This window comes from Hylaeus volcanicus, chromosome 4 (assembly GCF_026283585.1).
Source record: "Hylaeus volcanicus isolate JK05 chromosome 4, UHH_iyHylVolc1.0_haploid, whole genome shotgun sequence".
NCBI classification, from domain to species: Eukaryota; Metazoa; Arthropoda; class Insecta; order Hymenoptera; family Colletidae; genus Hylaeus; species Hylaeus volcanicus.
The window spans coordinates 7,327,835-7,343,266 of record NC_071979.1 but is presented as its reverse complement, the minus strand read 5'-3'; the positions used below and the strand labels follow the sequence as shown (position 1 = coordinate 7,343,266).

The following is a 15,432-nucleotide window of genomic DNA, read 5'->3' as shown; positions in this document are numbered from 1 at the left end:
CGATGGAGGATGGATCTCGAGGAGCTAAGAGGGCCCTCGTGAATCCTTTATAGGACGCTTACTAAAATACTCGACCAAACTTCGAGAGTGTGTGCTGGTCACTGAAAGGATTGAGAAATGTGTACCACCAACCGGTTTCTTCCTCCCTTGCAACCTAAATCCTTAAAAGTTGCATACAGGGGCTTTTGAACTAGCTTCTTTGTATGTTCTGCGGATCTCTGGCGTCTGAAGTTTTTCGTTCCTTCGCATATGCCGAAGAGCCCCTTTTATGGAAGATCCAGTTGCCGGTCTGCGAAATCTCCGCGATTCCCACGATTCCAAACACTCGAAGAATTTTTCGTCGAGACGCAACTTTGAAGATTCGCGACTCTCAAAGGGTGCATTGTTTGCACCCCCTCGCGCGCTTATATGGCGTCTTCCGTTACGTATTGTCGATGCTTCGACCAGTCCAAGTAAATTATACCAGACTGGAGCTATGAAATGTAAAATAATATTCATATTTTCAGTGGAAAATTAATTGTCTTCGTCCGTAGTGCATTTAATTTGTTCAATTCGGTTACTTGCAGTTCAATTTAATTCGAAATAATTTAATTGAGTTTCCTGTAGCGAGAGTGTAATATTTCAGGTGTTTCGTTTCTATTATAATTTGCTTCTATACTTTGTTGTGTTCGAACGAATGAATTTCAAGGAAATCGTAATGTCACCTTCCCTGGCTTGTTATTGTTGAAAAGGGAGTTGAGAACCATCGATTCGGTAGGTGAATTAGTTAAAGCATACCCAGGACGGGATCTTGTACACACGATGTAGGAACGATGTTACGAGAAACCGGTCTTGGACGTCGCGTACACGCACGACGACACACACGATCGCTCTTACACTCCTCGATGGAACGCGCCGAGGGTAGAGAGCGATTGCCTTTTCGTTTTTCTCATTTTCTACGGGCGTTTATCCTCCTTCTTGGCCGAGATCTCGCATTACGGCTCAATTTGGCCCGGTTTTCGTAATCTCGTTCGATCGATGTAATCTCGGCTCTCGGCAGCCGTGTACCGGGGGGGGGGGGGGGGGAGAGCCTAAAGACCCTCTTCGAAGGGTTCTTTTAGACGTTATTACGAATTCGAGCGGCATCTCGGTTTAGGTAACTCGATAATTCGATTAGCCCTTGGGAGCCTCTTTCTGCTCGGATTAAGGGGGTCCTCTGGTTTCGCACGACAAAAAGACACCGTTTTTTGTATGAAACTTTATTCTCGGACACCGTTTATGACAATAGTTTCTTTCAAAATTGTCATATTTGTTTTATATGTGTAGATAAAGCTCAGTCTGATGATTGTAGATTTGTAGCACGATAGTCTTTTGAAGTGTATTTTCAATATGTTCGAATGTTTAGATTTCTTTTATTGAGATATTCTTTGGGAAGAAAATATTTGTAATCGACACAATTGAGCGAAGACACGTTCACGGCCATTGTTTAAACAAATATTGTTAATAATTAATTTAGCTATTGTCAGAAATTAATATTTAGTTGGTGCAATCGACAGACATTAAAATCTCTATTATCACTCGATGCATGTGTAATAATTTGTTTGGAACAAAGCGTAAGAGTGAAACGGGCCTCGTGCAGCTGGAGGTGGAAAGGATTAAGCCGTCGTTTCGTGTACGATGAAACTCGGAGTCACAAGAACAGGCGTATTACTTATATAATGGTCGGGCGTTAATGCGGCCCGTGTTTGATTATCCAGGCAGTGAATCGATCGCCGACCGCGGCTCCCCGGGCGATTCGAGCGGTCAGGTGCAATCGAATCGCTCGTTGCATAATAAGTTGCACCTGAGTACATTCGAGCAGGCTTATCTGCTCCACCCCGATCGCGTTCATAGCTGTTGCTCGCTCGCGCGGAGGAAATTATTTATCGTCCCGCTTCTGGCACAAATTCGGTTTATCTCGATCTTCTCGATCGCTCGGGATCCCTTTACCGACCCCGAGATCGGTGTCGTCGGTAAATTCAATTACGCACGTGACATTGGAAAATAACGACCTGTGCTTGTCACTTGCGACGTAAACTCTATGTTTGGATATATAAATAAAAATTGACGTTATGTACCACTTCCAACAGTGGATACATAAAATAAATTAGACATTGTCATAGTTGAATATATGAATAGAAATTGATGTTACGAACTTCCAAGTGTGATTGCATAAATATAAAATTGGTGTTATGAACTTACAAGTGTGAATACATAAATAAAAGTTCACATTAGACATTGACATATTTGAATATATAAGTGCAAATTATCATTATGTGCTTCCAACTGAGAATACATAAATAAACGTTGACGTTAGACATTGTCACAGTTAAATATATAAATGGAAATTGATATTATAAATTTCCAAGCTTGAATACATAAAAGAGTGGAATCCAAACAAAAGGTACACCATTAAAATTAAATAGATCCCCATTTTAATATACGATACTCCTAATTAATACACAATCATCCAATGAAAGTATATCCCAAAACTTACCTTACCTTTCCAGTCCCTAAAAATGGCGCACCCCTCGAAGGGGTTGCACACGCTTCTTTATGCCACCGCGCACACCACTTCGCGTCGCCACTGTCTAATATATCGTTCTTTCTGTTTCATGTCCGCAGTATTACGAGATGGCTTACGGCCTGAACGTGGAAATGCATAAACAGGTAAGCCTTTACGTTAATTTGAAATTCAAATGAATATCATCGCCGATAGAAGCCGCTCCAACCGTGGAGCAGTGAGCGTGTTCGAGCGCGTATATGCGGCTGTGCGCACGCACGTGCACCGGTAGCACGAGCACACCGGGTATGGCAATTACTTCGTTGACTTAACGCGTGCGATAGCCCCCGACGTGTCCGCTGAAATTTATGTTTTCATTCATGACGCGGCGGCGCGCGAGCAATATCCGTGCGGCGACTTACTAATCGCTCGGCTGGCTGGTTTCGCGCGTGGCCCTTAATTCGAAATTAAAGGGAGACAACCGAGGCGGCGGGGATTAAGGGGGATGATTCCTAGGGGGGCGTCCTGGCTATTGAATAAATATGTAAACAAGGTAATAACATGCAAATTGCGCCGAGGGGGGGAGACCGAACGACTTCTTTCGTCGATCCTTCGGATAGAGAATTAATTCAAGATAGTATATAATCTACGAAATGAATACCTGATAACGAGATACAGGGACAAATATTTGTCAGTAACTGGTAGAGAAAGCAACAAACAATTCGTCGGTCGCTGAACCGGAACCGGGGTCCTTTGAAACGATTCGATTGCTCTTCTCGTGTCTCTCGCTATATTTTAACGGGATTTGTCGCGAGAGCCGAAAGAAAAATGGCGCAAGGTTGTCGATGTATCCACGGTAATGCTTCCCTTAATGGCCCCCAATCTGTTTGTCGAGTAAACAGGCGGAAATAGAACCGGAGGTGGATCGTTTGATATCACGAATTAAGGCTGGACCTCGAGGAAAGTTTCATCGAGAACGCTTCCTCGATATTAATAAAGACAAAGATTCGCGCGAAATTTGCATAGCAAAGATCCATGGAACGTGTTTTTTTCTCGCGCGACATCCATATTCATCGGCAGCGATCGGCCGATTTGAATTTCACGCTTCCACGTCGCTCGATCCTGATCCCTGCCATTATAAATATCGATTTTTTTCTTCGGAGGGAAGGAAAGATAGACTATTTGTTTATTACATGGTCTGGGGATTGTTGCGATAATATTTTACAGTTAAGTTTCTTTCAACGAATTTGTGAAAAGAATAATGAATACGAATAAAAACATTTGTGTCCAACTAAAAATTTCACCAACATATTTTTTTTTTAACTGGATTGTTTTCACTGTCAAAAAAATAATATTTTTCCAATAGTACTACAAATTTAAGCTTCCTTCGCGAATTGTTTGGGATACCGTCCACCATCGCTTGTGTCATTATAAATCTAAAAAGAAGACATCCATGTCTAACTAATACTCGGGTAAGCGAATTTTTGGTAAAAATTCTACAAGTCTGAGAAAGAAACTGCCAGCATAATGGGTAGCGAGGGAGAAAGCTGTACGAATAAAAACACAGCGCAAGTCCGACGGGGTATAATTTGTTGGCGGGCGAGGCGGACCAAAACGCGTTCCGCTCGAAACCAGAAGGGAAGCGTCGTATTTCATTTCGCTGCTCGCCTTTACGACATTCCGGACATTAACGTCGTCAATTACCGTGCACGTCTTCGTCCGTTTTTGCCAGCGCGATTCATTTACGAGAGGGGGTCCCGATCATGAAAATTTATCGAGTCGCCGTGAAACGCTTTTATATCTTGCGCCGTCGTCGATCTTTTAACAGAAAGGGACTTCTTACAGGGAGCGTACGGTTTTCTTGCCAGCTTGGTCCCCGGTTATAGACAGTTCCGGCCAGATATGGCGAATAAAACGGAAAAGTAGAAGTCCGACACGACACGGGGAACCTATCCCTCTTTCGCCGTGATGCAACCCATCCCGGAATCTCGATCACGAATTCTCACGAGCGACGGGATAAATAGCCCGCTTTTTCCTTCTTTCTCCGGGCTCCATTCTGTCCACTTTTCTGTCCACGGCCACCCTTGCCCCTCGGTTACCTCCTTTACGACTTTTCTCTCCTCCGCCTCCAAGCCTCTTTTGCCGTTCTTCCGCGAAGTCGGCTTCGAACGTCGACGTGACGGGAATAATGCTCGCGTTTATTGAATATTTAGCAGCCGGGCCCCGTTATTTCCTCCTCTTCCGGCGGCCTCTTCCTCCCTTTTTCCACCTTCCGCGCGCCTCTCTTCTTCGCGCGGCGTTCCGACCGGATGCACCCCCTTCAAATCGTAAATCGGGCTTCGCGTCCACCGGGGAAACCCTCGTCGAAGGGGAAGGCAGGGACGATTTATAAATCAGGCGAGATACTTCGTTCTTGACGGCAGAATTAATAACGGTTTAATTATTTTGGGAACTTGGGTAGGAACTCTTTGGGTACTCTGTATTTTAATACATGTATTCCGTGTATCGATTCTGTTATGACTACCCTGCGGATATTTATGCATCTATGATTAAGGAAAGTATGTGAAAATATACACAAGGCTGTGTACGAATGTATAAACATATGAAATAGGAAAAATAAAATTCATGTTGCAATATTTAGAAGACGAAACATAACTACTTTTATTTACGTTTCTGTTCTTCATTTACGTGTAAAAGAAAATATGAGAAATTTGGTTTACTCCGATCGAACAAATCAGTGATGGTTCTCGAAAATAGTAGATGAAATAATTATATATTTAAATTTCTTGAAAAATAATGGAGATAAAAATATTCATAAAATTTTTAATATTAACCAGCACGGTCTAAATACAAATCACACCATTCGTTGACAATGCACAGGACTATAAAAACATAAAATCAATCGTATTCACTGATTTCCATAACAATTATTTTTCCCCAAAAAATGGACACACAAGTAATTTCGTACTGCAAGACGTCGGTATAAGGAGAAAGCAATGCAGGAAGTACATCGAAAACAATGGCTGGATCAAGATTGTAAAATGCTCTTGCTCCCTTTCTCCGCGTTTCCCCTGCCTCTTTTAGTGCCGTTCCCGCCGGTTGCACCCCTGAAATCGTAAATCGGGCTCCGTGTAGACGGAGGAAACCCTCGCCAAGCAGACGGCGAGAGGCGGAGGCGATTCATAAATTAGCCAACGGCTGATCGCATCGAGAATGAAAGGAGCCCCGAAGTTTTGCGCCGTGGAACACGAGGACACGGCCCCTGGGGAAAGACAAGAGGCGCGGCCCCCATCTTTTTTCTTCGTCTTGCTCGACTCGCGTTACAAGTTCGATAAATCCTGCCGAGATTTACGCGGGCTTGCGAGCGAGTTATTTCGAGGCAAAGAGAGACGGTGGAACATCGCTGTGCGAAGTAAACATGCGAGGGTTGCAAATGTTTTACGACCTTGACGGGGTAAATTGAATTTTAGACTAGTGTTTATATCGCGACACTTGATTTTTTGAAAAAGCTAGAGTAACTTTGTCTATGGCGCGTGAAGTCATGTCTTGTTCATGGCGCGGGGCTTTGTTCTCTTTATAGCGAGAAGTCTTTCCTGTTTGTAACGAAATTGTGTAAATTGAGCCTTGAATAACTAATAACACTAATAACACAGCTGTTAACGCCTATGTGAGGATTATATAAAAAATAGTAATATTTTCGAGGTAATGCAACTTTTATCTCACTTCGTATAGTGAGGTGTTTTTTTGCGATTTACGACCAATAAAATAGGAAGTTGTGTACACACTGCTCATCGAAATTGCACCACTTTAAATATGTCAATATTTTCTGTATAATTCTCACAACAACAGTGACCACCGCTTCTATTATTAAACATCATAGGTAAAATTTGCATTACACGGAATTCTCCAATTAATTACAACGAAACAATGAAGCAAAGCTTTCACCACGCGCATCATACTCCCCATGTTCTACAAACGCTATTTTAAAATAGTGGAACAATTCCTATCGCCACCACTGTGTACACCTTTCACAAATAGATTCTTTCCAACGTTCCGCGTGTAAAAGTGTCGCGGATATATCGCTGGAGGAACACCTCGCGCAATATTTCACATTTTATTCCGACAAAATTATTTCATCGCGGCGACCGTGCCGGCGTCCATTCGTTTCCAAGGGAAGATTTAAGCGAGTAATGTAAACGAAAGTGCATGGCGATGCATTTAAACGGTCCCGCGATAAATAATAAGAATCGTTATTAACGGGAACGAACGAATTTCCATCGAACGTAGCGGGAGGGCGAGACGGGGGCAGATCCGTGGCGATATCCGGTTCGGAATTGCGCATTTCCACGCGCGCGCAGACGAGTTACGAGGATCGCGGGGGCGCTCCAGTGTCGATTGTAAAATTTCGATAACGGACGTGTCAGAAGCTGTTTACACGATCGTATTTCTGCGGCACAATTTCGTGCCTGATCGCGTTTATAAAAGCGGACCCGGCCACCATCGACGTTGCGGGGGAGGCGGAGGAGGGCCGTCCACCCTCTGCCACCGCGACATTCGCTGGGGCGATTAATCGTGGCGCGTTTATGACGAGCCTGGCGTGTTGTTGTTCGCGTGGAAATAAAAACTGGGAGGGTCGGAGGGAGAGGGAAAAATGAAACAACACGGTGGAAAAATTGGCAGCGGAAACGAGGCGCACGGGGAGGAGAGATGAATAACAGATCCGATGACGGCGGTCGAAATATCGGACGGGGGAAACGCGCGTGCAAATTTCAATTTGAATTTATTGGGGAAAATTTTGTCGAAGGGTCTCCTAATGGAGAGCTTCTTCAAATTTTATATATTCCTCTGTGACACCAAAATAAACAAAGTAACACTCGTTGGTCAACTTGTGGTTGACTTGTTTTTTCGGGGTAACATCCGATAAAACGTGTAGACAAAAAGGAAACGCTATCGCGAAAGAAGAAATGGCAGCGTCGACAAGAGTCCTCGCGAGACGTGTAACGGATCCGACCGATGAGAGGTTGTGAAAATATCGGACGGTGAACGCTCGTGGACATTTCGAATCGAATTTATCGGGCGTGTATTAACGCGGTCGGTCGGTCGGTCAGTCTGGTAAGTGTCTGCGAATGGCGGTGTAAACGCGCTCGATTTCGCTTGGATGTAATTAACGTCGGGTAATTCCCGACAATTACCGTCATCATCATCATCCATCAGACCGCAGTCGACCTGTTACGTTTTCCTGTTATACCTGCACGATAATTGTCGTCTCGAATCACTGGTTTCGCATCGATGCCCGCGCGCGAACGCTAGCGAGTCCACGGTATACTACACGCTCGTTAAAACGGAACGCGGATCGGTCAGCGTGAGGCACGATCGACCGCTTCGATCGCGCGAAATTTGTTTGAACGCTTTTAGAAACGCCTCCCGATGCTCGCGTTACTCTCGCGAAGCAGCCTTTTAACGGCGTATCGTTATCGTTCCCGTTGATCGCACCGATTGATTGATTCTTCATTGGTTCTTGTAAAATACACCTTTTACCCCTTGAATCTCATGTATAAAAATATTTATTTTCAATTGAAGAGATGATATTAGCTACGAAGATACATAAAATTAGTATATTTGCAAATGTTCAAATAATATTGCAACGGGAAACCTTCAATTCTTATGAGTACATAGCGAAAGCACGAACTTTCTAAACAGCCCAATATTTATCCTGTTCTTAAATACTCACCACAAAAATGCTCAACGAAGATAAAAACGAGAAAACCCTCTTAGATCGCTAAATAAATTTAGTAACGAAGTGGCCCAACCGATCCCACTCGAGCGAACCCACCCAGACGCGAGATAAGTTGATTACCCGACTGACAACGGAGGACAAAGTATTCCGTGTCTGTCCCTTCGCCCCTTCAGGCTCCCGGTGACGTCTGATTCTCCCAAACAATGGGGCAGCGAGAACAATCATTTCGTACGGAACAGTTAGCATCATACGCGGCCCCCGTGCCGTACTATCGTTAAACGATCGCGCGTTTTTATTCGCAGCAAGCGATGCGTATTGTAAATGTTTTCGGGCATTACTCTCGATTTTGCTAAAGCTATTACCGGCGATTCCGCAGCTGCAATACGTGTCGAGCAGTCGGAAAATTCACGCATGAAAAGTACCGCCGGCCACCGAGAGTGATTCGATTTCGTTGTTTTGCGCTCGACTCGTTGCCACCCCGCTCCGCAACCCGCTGTTTCATCCCCCAACACCGAGCCCTCCCCATACCCCCGGTCGTGTTCAACCTCGTATAGTCTGCTCATTATTCATTTATCGGTTTAACGAGTACATCCGCGAAAAAGCGTTGCAAAATACCCTGGCTGGGTCGATACCACGCGCCCTCCTCCAACCCTTCCCTGCGCCAGTATTTCCTCTACCAATTTCCTTCCTGTTCGGATTGCGCGCGTTACGCTATGATTCCGTGTGTCGCGATTTTTCGCAGTTTAATGCCTCTCTGGCTACCCCTTCCCCCGCTGCTCTCGACATTGGAAATACGCTTCGACGATGAATTCGTGACTCTGGTCTATCGGCGATATCGCGTGTTTGTATTTCGGTTTGTTGCGGTATGTTTGACGATGGAAAGGAGAATAGTGGAGTGGAAAGCATTTCATTCCGGGCCTTCGATTAATAGAGGCTGTTTTTAATGGTTTTTGAAAGTATTTCTGGCGTTTGTGGAAGTTTGAGGGATTCGAAGTTTGCTGGTGTAGGTGAGAATCATTGGTTCTTTAAATATCTTTGTCGATCGAGTTAACTATTTATTGGTCTAAATATTTTTTCTTGAGCCTCCTTTTAAAAAGGGCGTTCAGATTTTATTTTCTAATAAAACAAAAATAATATGGAATATATCCTGTTACCGTGTATGCTTTTAGCGACCATTGCATAGATTGTTGGTTTCAGTTTGAAATCGTTTAGTACATGTACGAAATCGGCGACAGTCGGAGATCCCTTCGAGAAATAAGAGACGTCCATTGGCAAATGCGAGAGATACCGCTATCGTCGTGGCTCGAAACGGAACGACTCTCGATTCCCGTAGGATAAACGAGAGATACGAAGACGGAGAATCCTATCGCGTCCCCCGATCGATCTCGAGCGCGATTACGACTGTTCCGAACGGTCCCTCCGATGTCCATAAATCTAGGATTCATCCTTCCTTCGGCACCCGTTGTCCTCCGGCGCTACCCCGTTCGCCAGGAGGGGGGGAAAATAAAGGAAAATAAAAAAATTATAGTCGTGGAATCTCGTCAGGTGCTTCATGAATAACCTCTCAAAACCGTCCACCGGCGCGATTTCTCCTCACCCCCTCCCGTCGCTCTGTCTCTTTTCCCTGTGTAAGGGTAACCTAATACACGGTCGCCGGGTCCCACCCGTTCGAGCTCTTTCTCTCTCAGCGCACGTCCGTCTGCGTGTACGTTGGCCATCGCTTTTTCCACTTTTTATTGTGTCTGCAGCGCCACTGGTTTGGTCGCCAGGGCCGCGGAGGCGGAGCGGCAGATGGAGATTGAGAGAGAAAAGGAGAAAAAATGATGGTGAGCACGAAGGGGATGGAGGAACGAATGGTACGCCAGGGAAAACGTGGTGCACGTCGGCAGGGTCGCGGCGGGAGAGGGTGAATCGGCCGCGCGTGGGACAGAGACGACCGCGAAGGGGTGGGAATGGAACCGACGGGGAAAAAACGAAAAGCAGAATTCGTTATCGGAAAAATCGAGCCCTCCGTGCCACCGCGCCGACCTCTCCACGCACACATGTTGGCCCCTGTTGTATTCTCCTGTCACCCCCACCCCCCACCCACCCATCCTTGTGTCTTTCCCCACGGTCGCACGGTTTTCTCCTTTTCTCGTCGACGACGGAGGTCGCGAGTTACCTTCGTCTTCTCTCGCTCCCACACCGCGGAACCGCCTCGCCCAACGCTGCATCCGTGTAACTTCGATCCCATGTATCTTCCTTCTCTGTGTCCCCCATCCTCTCTGCACCACCGTCGGCCTGGGACACGTTCGCGTACCACGCGTACACGTAGAGGGACGTGTGGCGTTGTGTGGCTTGGCACGGCCGCGGAGAACGGAGTCGCAATATGTGCACGATAAAATATACACAGAAATGTCTACCCGCTACGTACGTCTACATCCTTTTTCTCAGTACCCTTGGCGGTCGCGGACTCGGGCCGCGGGCGCCCTCGATCGAGACGGTGCGACGAGTATTATGGCATATACCTACACGGCGCCCCCGGTGCGCCATCGCCCGTGCCAGTGGTTCTTTACCTACTTCAACTCGCGGCATGGTTCAAAGGAGAATCTCGGATTTCAAAAGTTTTAGACTTTAGTGCCTTGGAACTGAAATTGTTCCTTCTTCTAGCGTTCCGTTGACCCTGGGTCATAGGAGACCCGACTTCTCCAACGCGATAATGCGAGGAGCTACGCAACCGTTTGCTTTGGAGATTATTTTCAAATTGGGAGCTGCTTTAATAATTTGAATTTTGCACATTTTCTTACAAAGATATCTGGCATCCTCATGGATTCGTCGACTTATGCTTTGATTTCAATATTATTCGATTCGTAAAAATTTGTAAAATAAATCTATAAATATTCAGGAAGTTCTTTTTATATAGCTTGAATTATAATGGAAGTTTGAAGAATTATAAAAATTCTATCTCTCAGAAAGTATTTCCTACACGGTGTATCCGTTTTCAGGACAGGCTGATGCGCCGCTGCACAGTGGTTAAGAATCACTGGCCTGCACTCTTTCAGCGCAGGGATCTGCAATACCGATGGGGTTCCATGTATCCAATACACGTCCTCCATGCTCGCGATCTCTCAACACGATAAGTCCTTTCAACCGGCACCGGCTTCGATCCCTTTTCTCCCATCCCCGCGGCATCCCACGCCATTGGCTCTTCCATTGGTCTCGTACGTGTATCCTATACCTACCCCCCTCCTCCCTGTACCTTGCTCTTTCTCCTTTTTGCTCGCGGGATAGGAAGGATGTTACTCGGAGACGACGCGACCGAAGAGGAAGGTTTTATCCGGAGCAACTTGGGTTCGCCTGGCTGGAAATACCGCACGAATTGAGCCGACTCTCTCTTTTCCTCTGCTTAACCCTACCTTTTGCTCCTCGGATAGGATGCCATCGCCAATTCTGTTTTCGACTCAAACGAAAGGAGGATTTCTTTCGTCCGTGGCTCCGCGCGACGACTGTTACCGGAGGATGTATTACGGATTTGGTGTAGTTACTTTCGGGGTCTTGTCGGATCCGGAGTAATCAGATCGAGTGCACCCGACGGTAAAGAGATGCGTCGGACGATGCTCACCAGGATCGTTTGGACGTTTCGCGTAACGGGTTCCTTTCATCGCGGGGATATCTTTTGCGTCGGGACTAACCGCGACCGCCCCCCCTGGAAAGTAGTTGCGAGATTCGATGGAATTGGAGGTCCTTTTATTCTCTCGTGGAAGCTTCCGAATCTTTCTCAATTTTTTTTTTCCTTAATGCAAGTAACGATCTGGGATTAGCGTATTTCAGTTACTTTTATTAAGCTGCTTCAATTGATTTTAATTATTTACTATCCTAACCATTGAAGTCACCGTTGAAGATAGTGAAGCAATCAATCGCCACGTTTCGCACCCTACTTTCGCACGTATCGTTTACCAAACGCACGGAAACACGCTGCAGTTCTTACCAAACGCTCGCGAACAGGCTTAATAATTAAAAACAACGAGTTGGCACTTTTCCACGAGGGTAACGCATCCAGGTGTCAGCCGCGGTACGCCGCGTAGAAAAGCGGGAATTACCGTCGATGACTTAACGCTATAACAGGCTGCGGAATCGCGCGGTCGGATAACCCTCCGGGTCATTAACACGCGAATATCTTCGATCGCGACAGTAGGGTAACTCCGTGAGGCCATGAATTTTTATCGGCCGCTGTTTCGCTTTTACGTTGCTCTTAAGATTCCGGAAGTTCGGGCTTCCGGAGTATCGCAGCGTCTCTCAAGCTGGGATACTCGAGGTTTGCGAAAGGATATTTGCGAGGAGAAGGTTCTTTCTTAAAAGGAAAAACGTATGGCGGCACTGTCTCGCTTTTTAAACGCGTTAGGGATACTTGAAATTAGTGAGTTTTATTTGCTTTTAGAAATTGTTATATAGCATGAACCGTTCATTGCACAAATCAATTAACAAAGAGTAAGAAAAAGTTAAAAAATGCGACGGAATAATGTACATTGTTTTTTAAAATTCTCTTTATAATATAAATTCAAATAAATATCGTAGAATGCATAAACACACATGTAGCTTTCGTGGCAACAGAATGTTAAGAAAGCATCTCGAGTGCAAAGTGTTAACATCCCCCTTGTCACAAGGGGATGTAGTTTGAGAAGCACTGGTCCAAAGATGTTCCTTTTTCGGCCGTCGGTGCCGCTCTCGGAGATTTAAGTACCTGGTGAATACACGTCCAGCAGCTTCCGACCCTGACGTTGTTGCCAGCGTCGGAATAGCTTTTATCAGTCGTACCACTTTTATGAGTCGTTCCTCCCTTTCCGGCGCGACCTGCTGCTGCTTCTCTCCATATACCAGCCACTTCCACCCCTCTTCGATCCTTTTTATCTTTTGTCTCTCGCGTTCCTCGCTGTTCCGGGAAAGACTGCGGGGTTAGGAAACGATAAAACTCTTACGCGTGTCGTCTCGCGTTTAGTGTATCGCGACGTTGGCATGCAGATGCAACATAGCGGGTGGGCGTGGAAGAAGAACTGGGTTACGTTGTATATCTTTCGTTTTGTTCGGTGTCCGTATAAATGTCAACTCCTTGGGGTGCAATTTTTCTTTGAGCGTTTTACCCTCGTTCAATCTGGTTCATTTTGAACCTCACTGTACGTTGAGATTTTGTCGAGGGTTTAGAGAGCTTCGAGGCTGAGAGAAGTCGACTGGTGCCAGTGTTAGCTTGATAACGTTAGCGAGTATTTTTTTTTTTAATTTTTGAATTTAATTTATAGTTCGTTTAATTTGTTCCTGTATTTAAAACGTTCTTTGAAAATTAAACACTCGTATAGAGTTAATGTCAAGCTGGATTAATATACACTGGCGTAGAAAATCTTCTCCTAAGCTGTAAACTGGGCCCAAAAAGCTAAATTGAAAAGCTAAATGGAATCACACGAGGGAAATTCCATAAGTTCAACTTAAAAATCATGGTATCCTAAGGGATTGCTTGTAAATAGGCAGATACACCCTTTAAAAAAAAAGTATGACCATAGCCACCCACTACTAATCCAAATTTGATTAATAAAAACGAGAGGAGCCTTTATTTAGTTCGTCGTCATTTGAATAAAATCGTGCCCCAATGAAAACGTCGTCGTAATCTTAGTCGTTCGTTTCAGCACGACCCTTTCTGACGAACGATATCGATCGGTCGGAATAACAGTGGTAATTTGTCCCCTCCCGCGGCGAACTCGGTTTTTACGGGCTCGAGTATATTTTAAATCATGGGCGATAAGCTACACCTAAACCGTCGGTATTTGCATTTAATTAATCCCTGGGCACCCTCGGCCCGTACTTTCGCGACACCCTGTGGGCATATTTATGTACTCGCGCCGACTACGAGGCGGTCTCCAGACCCTCCTTTACCCGGGCTTTATGCTCGACGTTTCGCACTTTTATCGATGCCAGGGTGTTAGCATTATGCTGGCTATCAACGAGAGGGTAGAACGAACACCCTTCGGCCCTCTCGCGCCCTGGGAGTCGTTAAGAGGTCACCCCCGTTGCGTTTTCCACGCCCCGTTTTCTTTTTCAACCCCTCCGCGCACCGACGAGCACACCTCCTTTTTGCCGTTCCTTTTTTCTTCGCCCAGTTCGTTGTTCCCACCTCGCTGGAACCTCTCGTGCCCATCGAACACTGGGAACGTTTAACAGAGGGGGATGGAGGGTGGACGGGTGACGAAAAAGAAAGAAAAAGAATCGAGTTTGAATTCCACGGCGCCACGGGTCGATCGTCGAGGGTCGATTCTCCGTCGTCGTTCGCCGATTGGAATTAATTTTATTTACAAGTCAGAGGGCACGTCGTGCAGGTAGAAAAAAGAGCTCCCTTTGAATTAGGTGTACTACTTCGTTAGCGCTCGATGCGTTAGTGGAAGTATGTTGTTAATGGAAAATTCAGAACATGTGTGTTTGTATTTCCCTGTAAGTTCTATTATTTTTAGTCAATCTTTGTGAAATTTTATTCAGCTGGTCTTTAGGTTCCAAAGGGAAATGTGAAGCTATTTAAAAATTATTCTGTAAATCGAGAGCTGAAAAAGCGTATGCGAAAATGTCATAGAAAGATGTCACGTTACTGCACTATATTTTGCATATTATGCAGATGCAACATAGCGGGTGGGCGTGGAAGAAGAACTGGGTTACGTTGTATATCTCTCGTTTTGTTCGGTGTCCGTATAAATGTCAACTCCTTGGAGTGCAATTTTTCTTAAATATATACTATATTTTGAATATTTACAAAATCGTGAAGAAATCATAAAAAAGAAAGCACATATTACGATAGCGAAACGGTCCAACTCCTGTGCTGGAGTAAAGGATTAAATCTCATTAAAATTTATTTCAGTAAATATAAGGGCTCCCTTGTCTCAGGACCCAGGAAACTTAGCGACGCCACTGTTCTGTTCGCCATTGCGAAATACCCAGGCGAAGTTCCCCGTTTCGCCGGGAAACAGTCGTTCCCTGTTAATCCGCGATCGGATTACTCGCTCGAGAACAACCGACCGGTGTTATTTAAACGCGGCCACGCCGTAACGAACTCGAAGCGAGAAACGGCGGAAGAGCGGTGAAAACGGGGCCTTTGAGAAACGGCTTTGGCGAGTGGATCGCGGAAACTCGTTCCTCTTTTTCTTTTCGCCGGAATCGCGGA

General features: G+C 45.5%; 1 protein-coding gene across 2 annotated transcripts in view; it reads left to right on the top strand.

Annotated features, from left to right (window-relative positions):
• The window catches only part of LOC128874607 (protein groucho-like), a 147,981-nt gene that overhangs the window by 57,775 nt on the left and 74,774 nt on the right, over positions 1–15,432 (top strand). For both annotated transcript variants that reach the window (XM_054119497.1, XM_054119496.1), the window contains exon 4: positions 2,644–2,688. In XM_054119497.1, the coding sequence (XP_053975472.1) occupies positions 2,644–2,688 (45 nt within the window). The remainder of the gene's footprint in view (positions 1–2,643; positions 2,689–15,432) is intronic.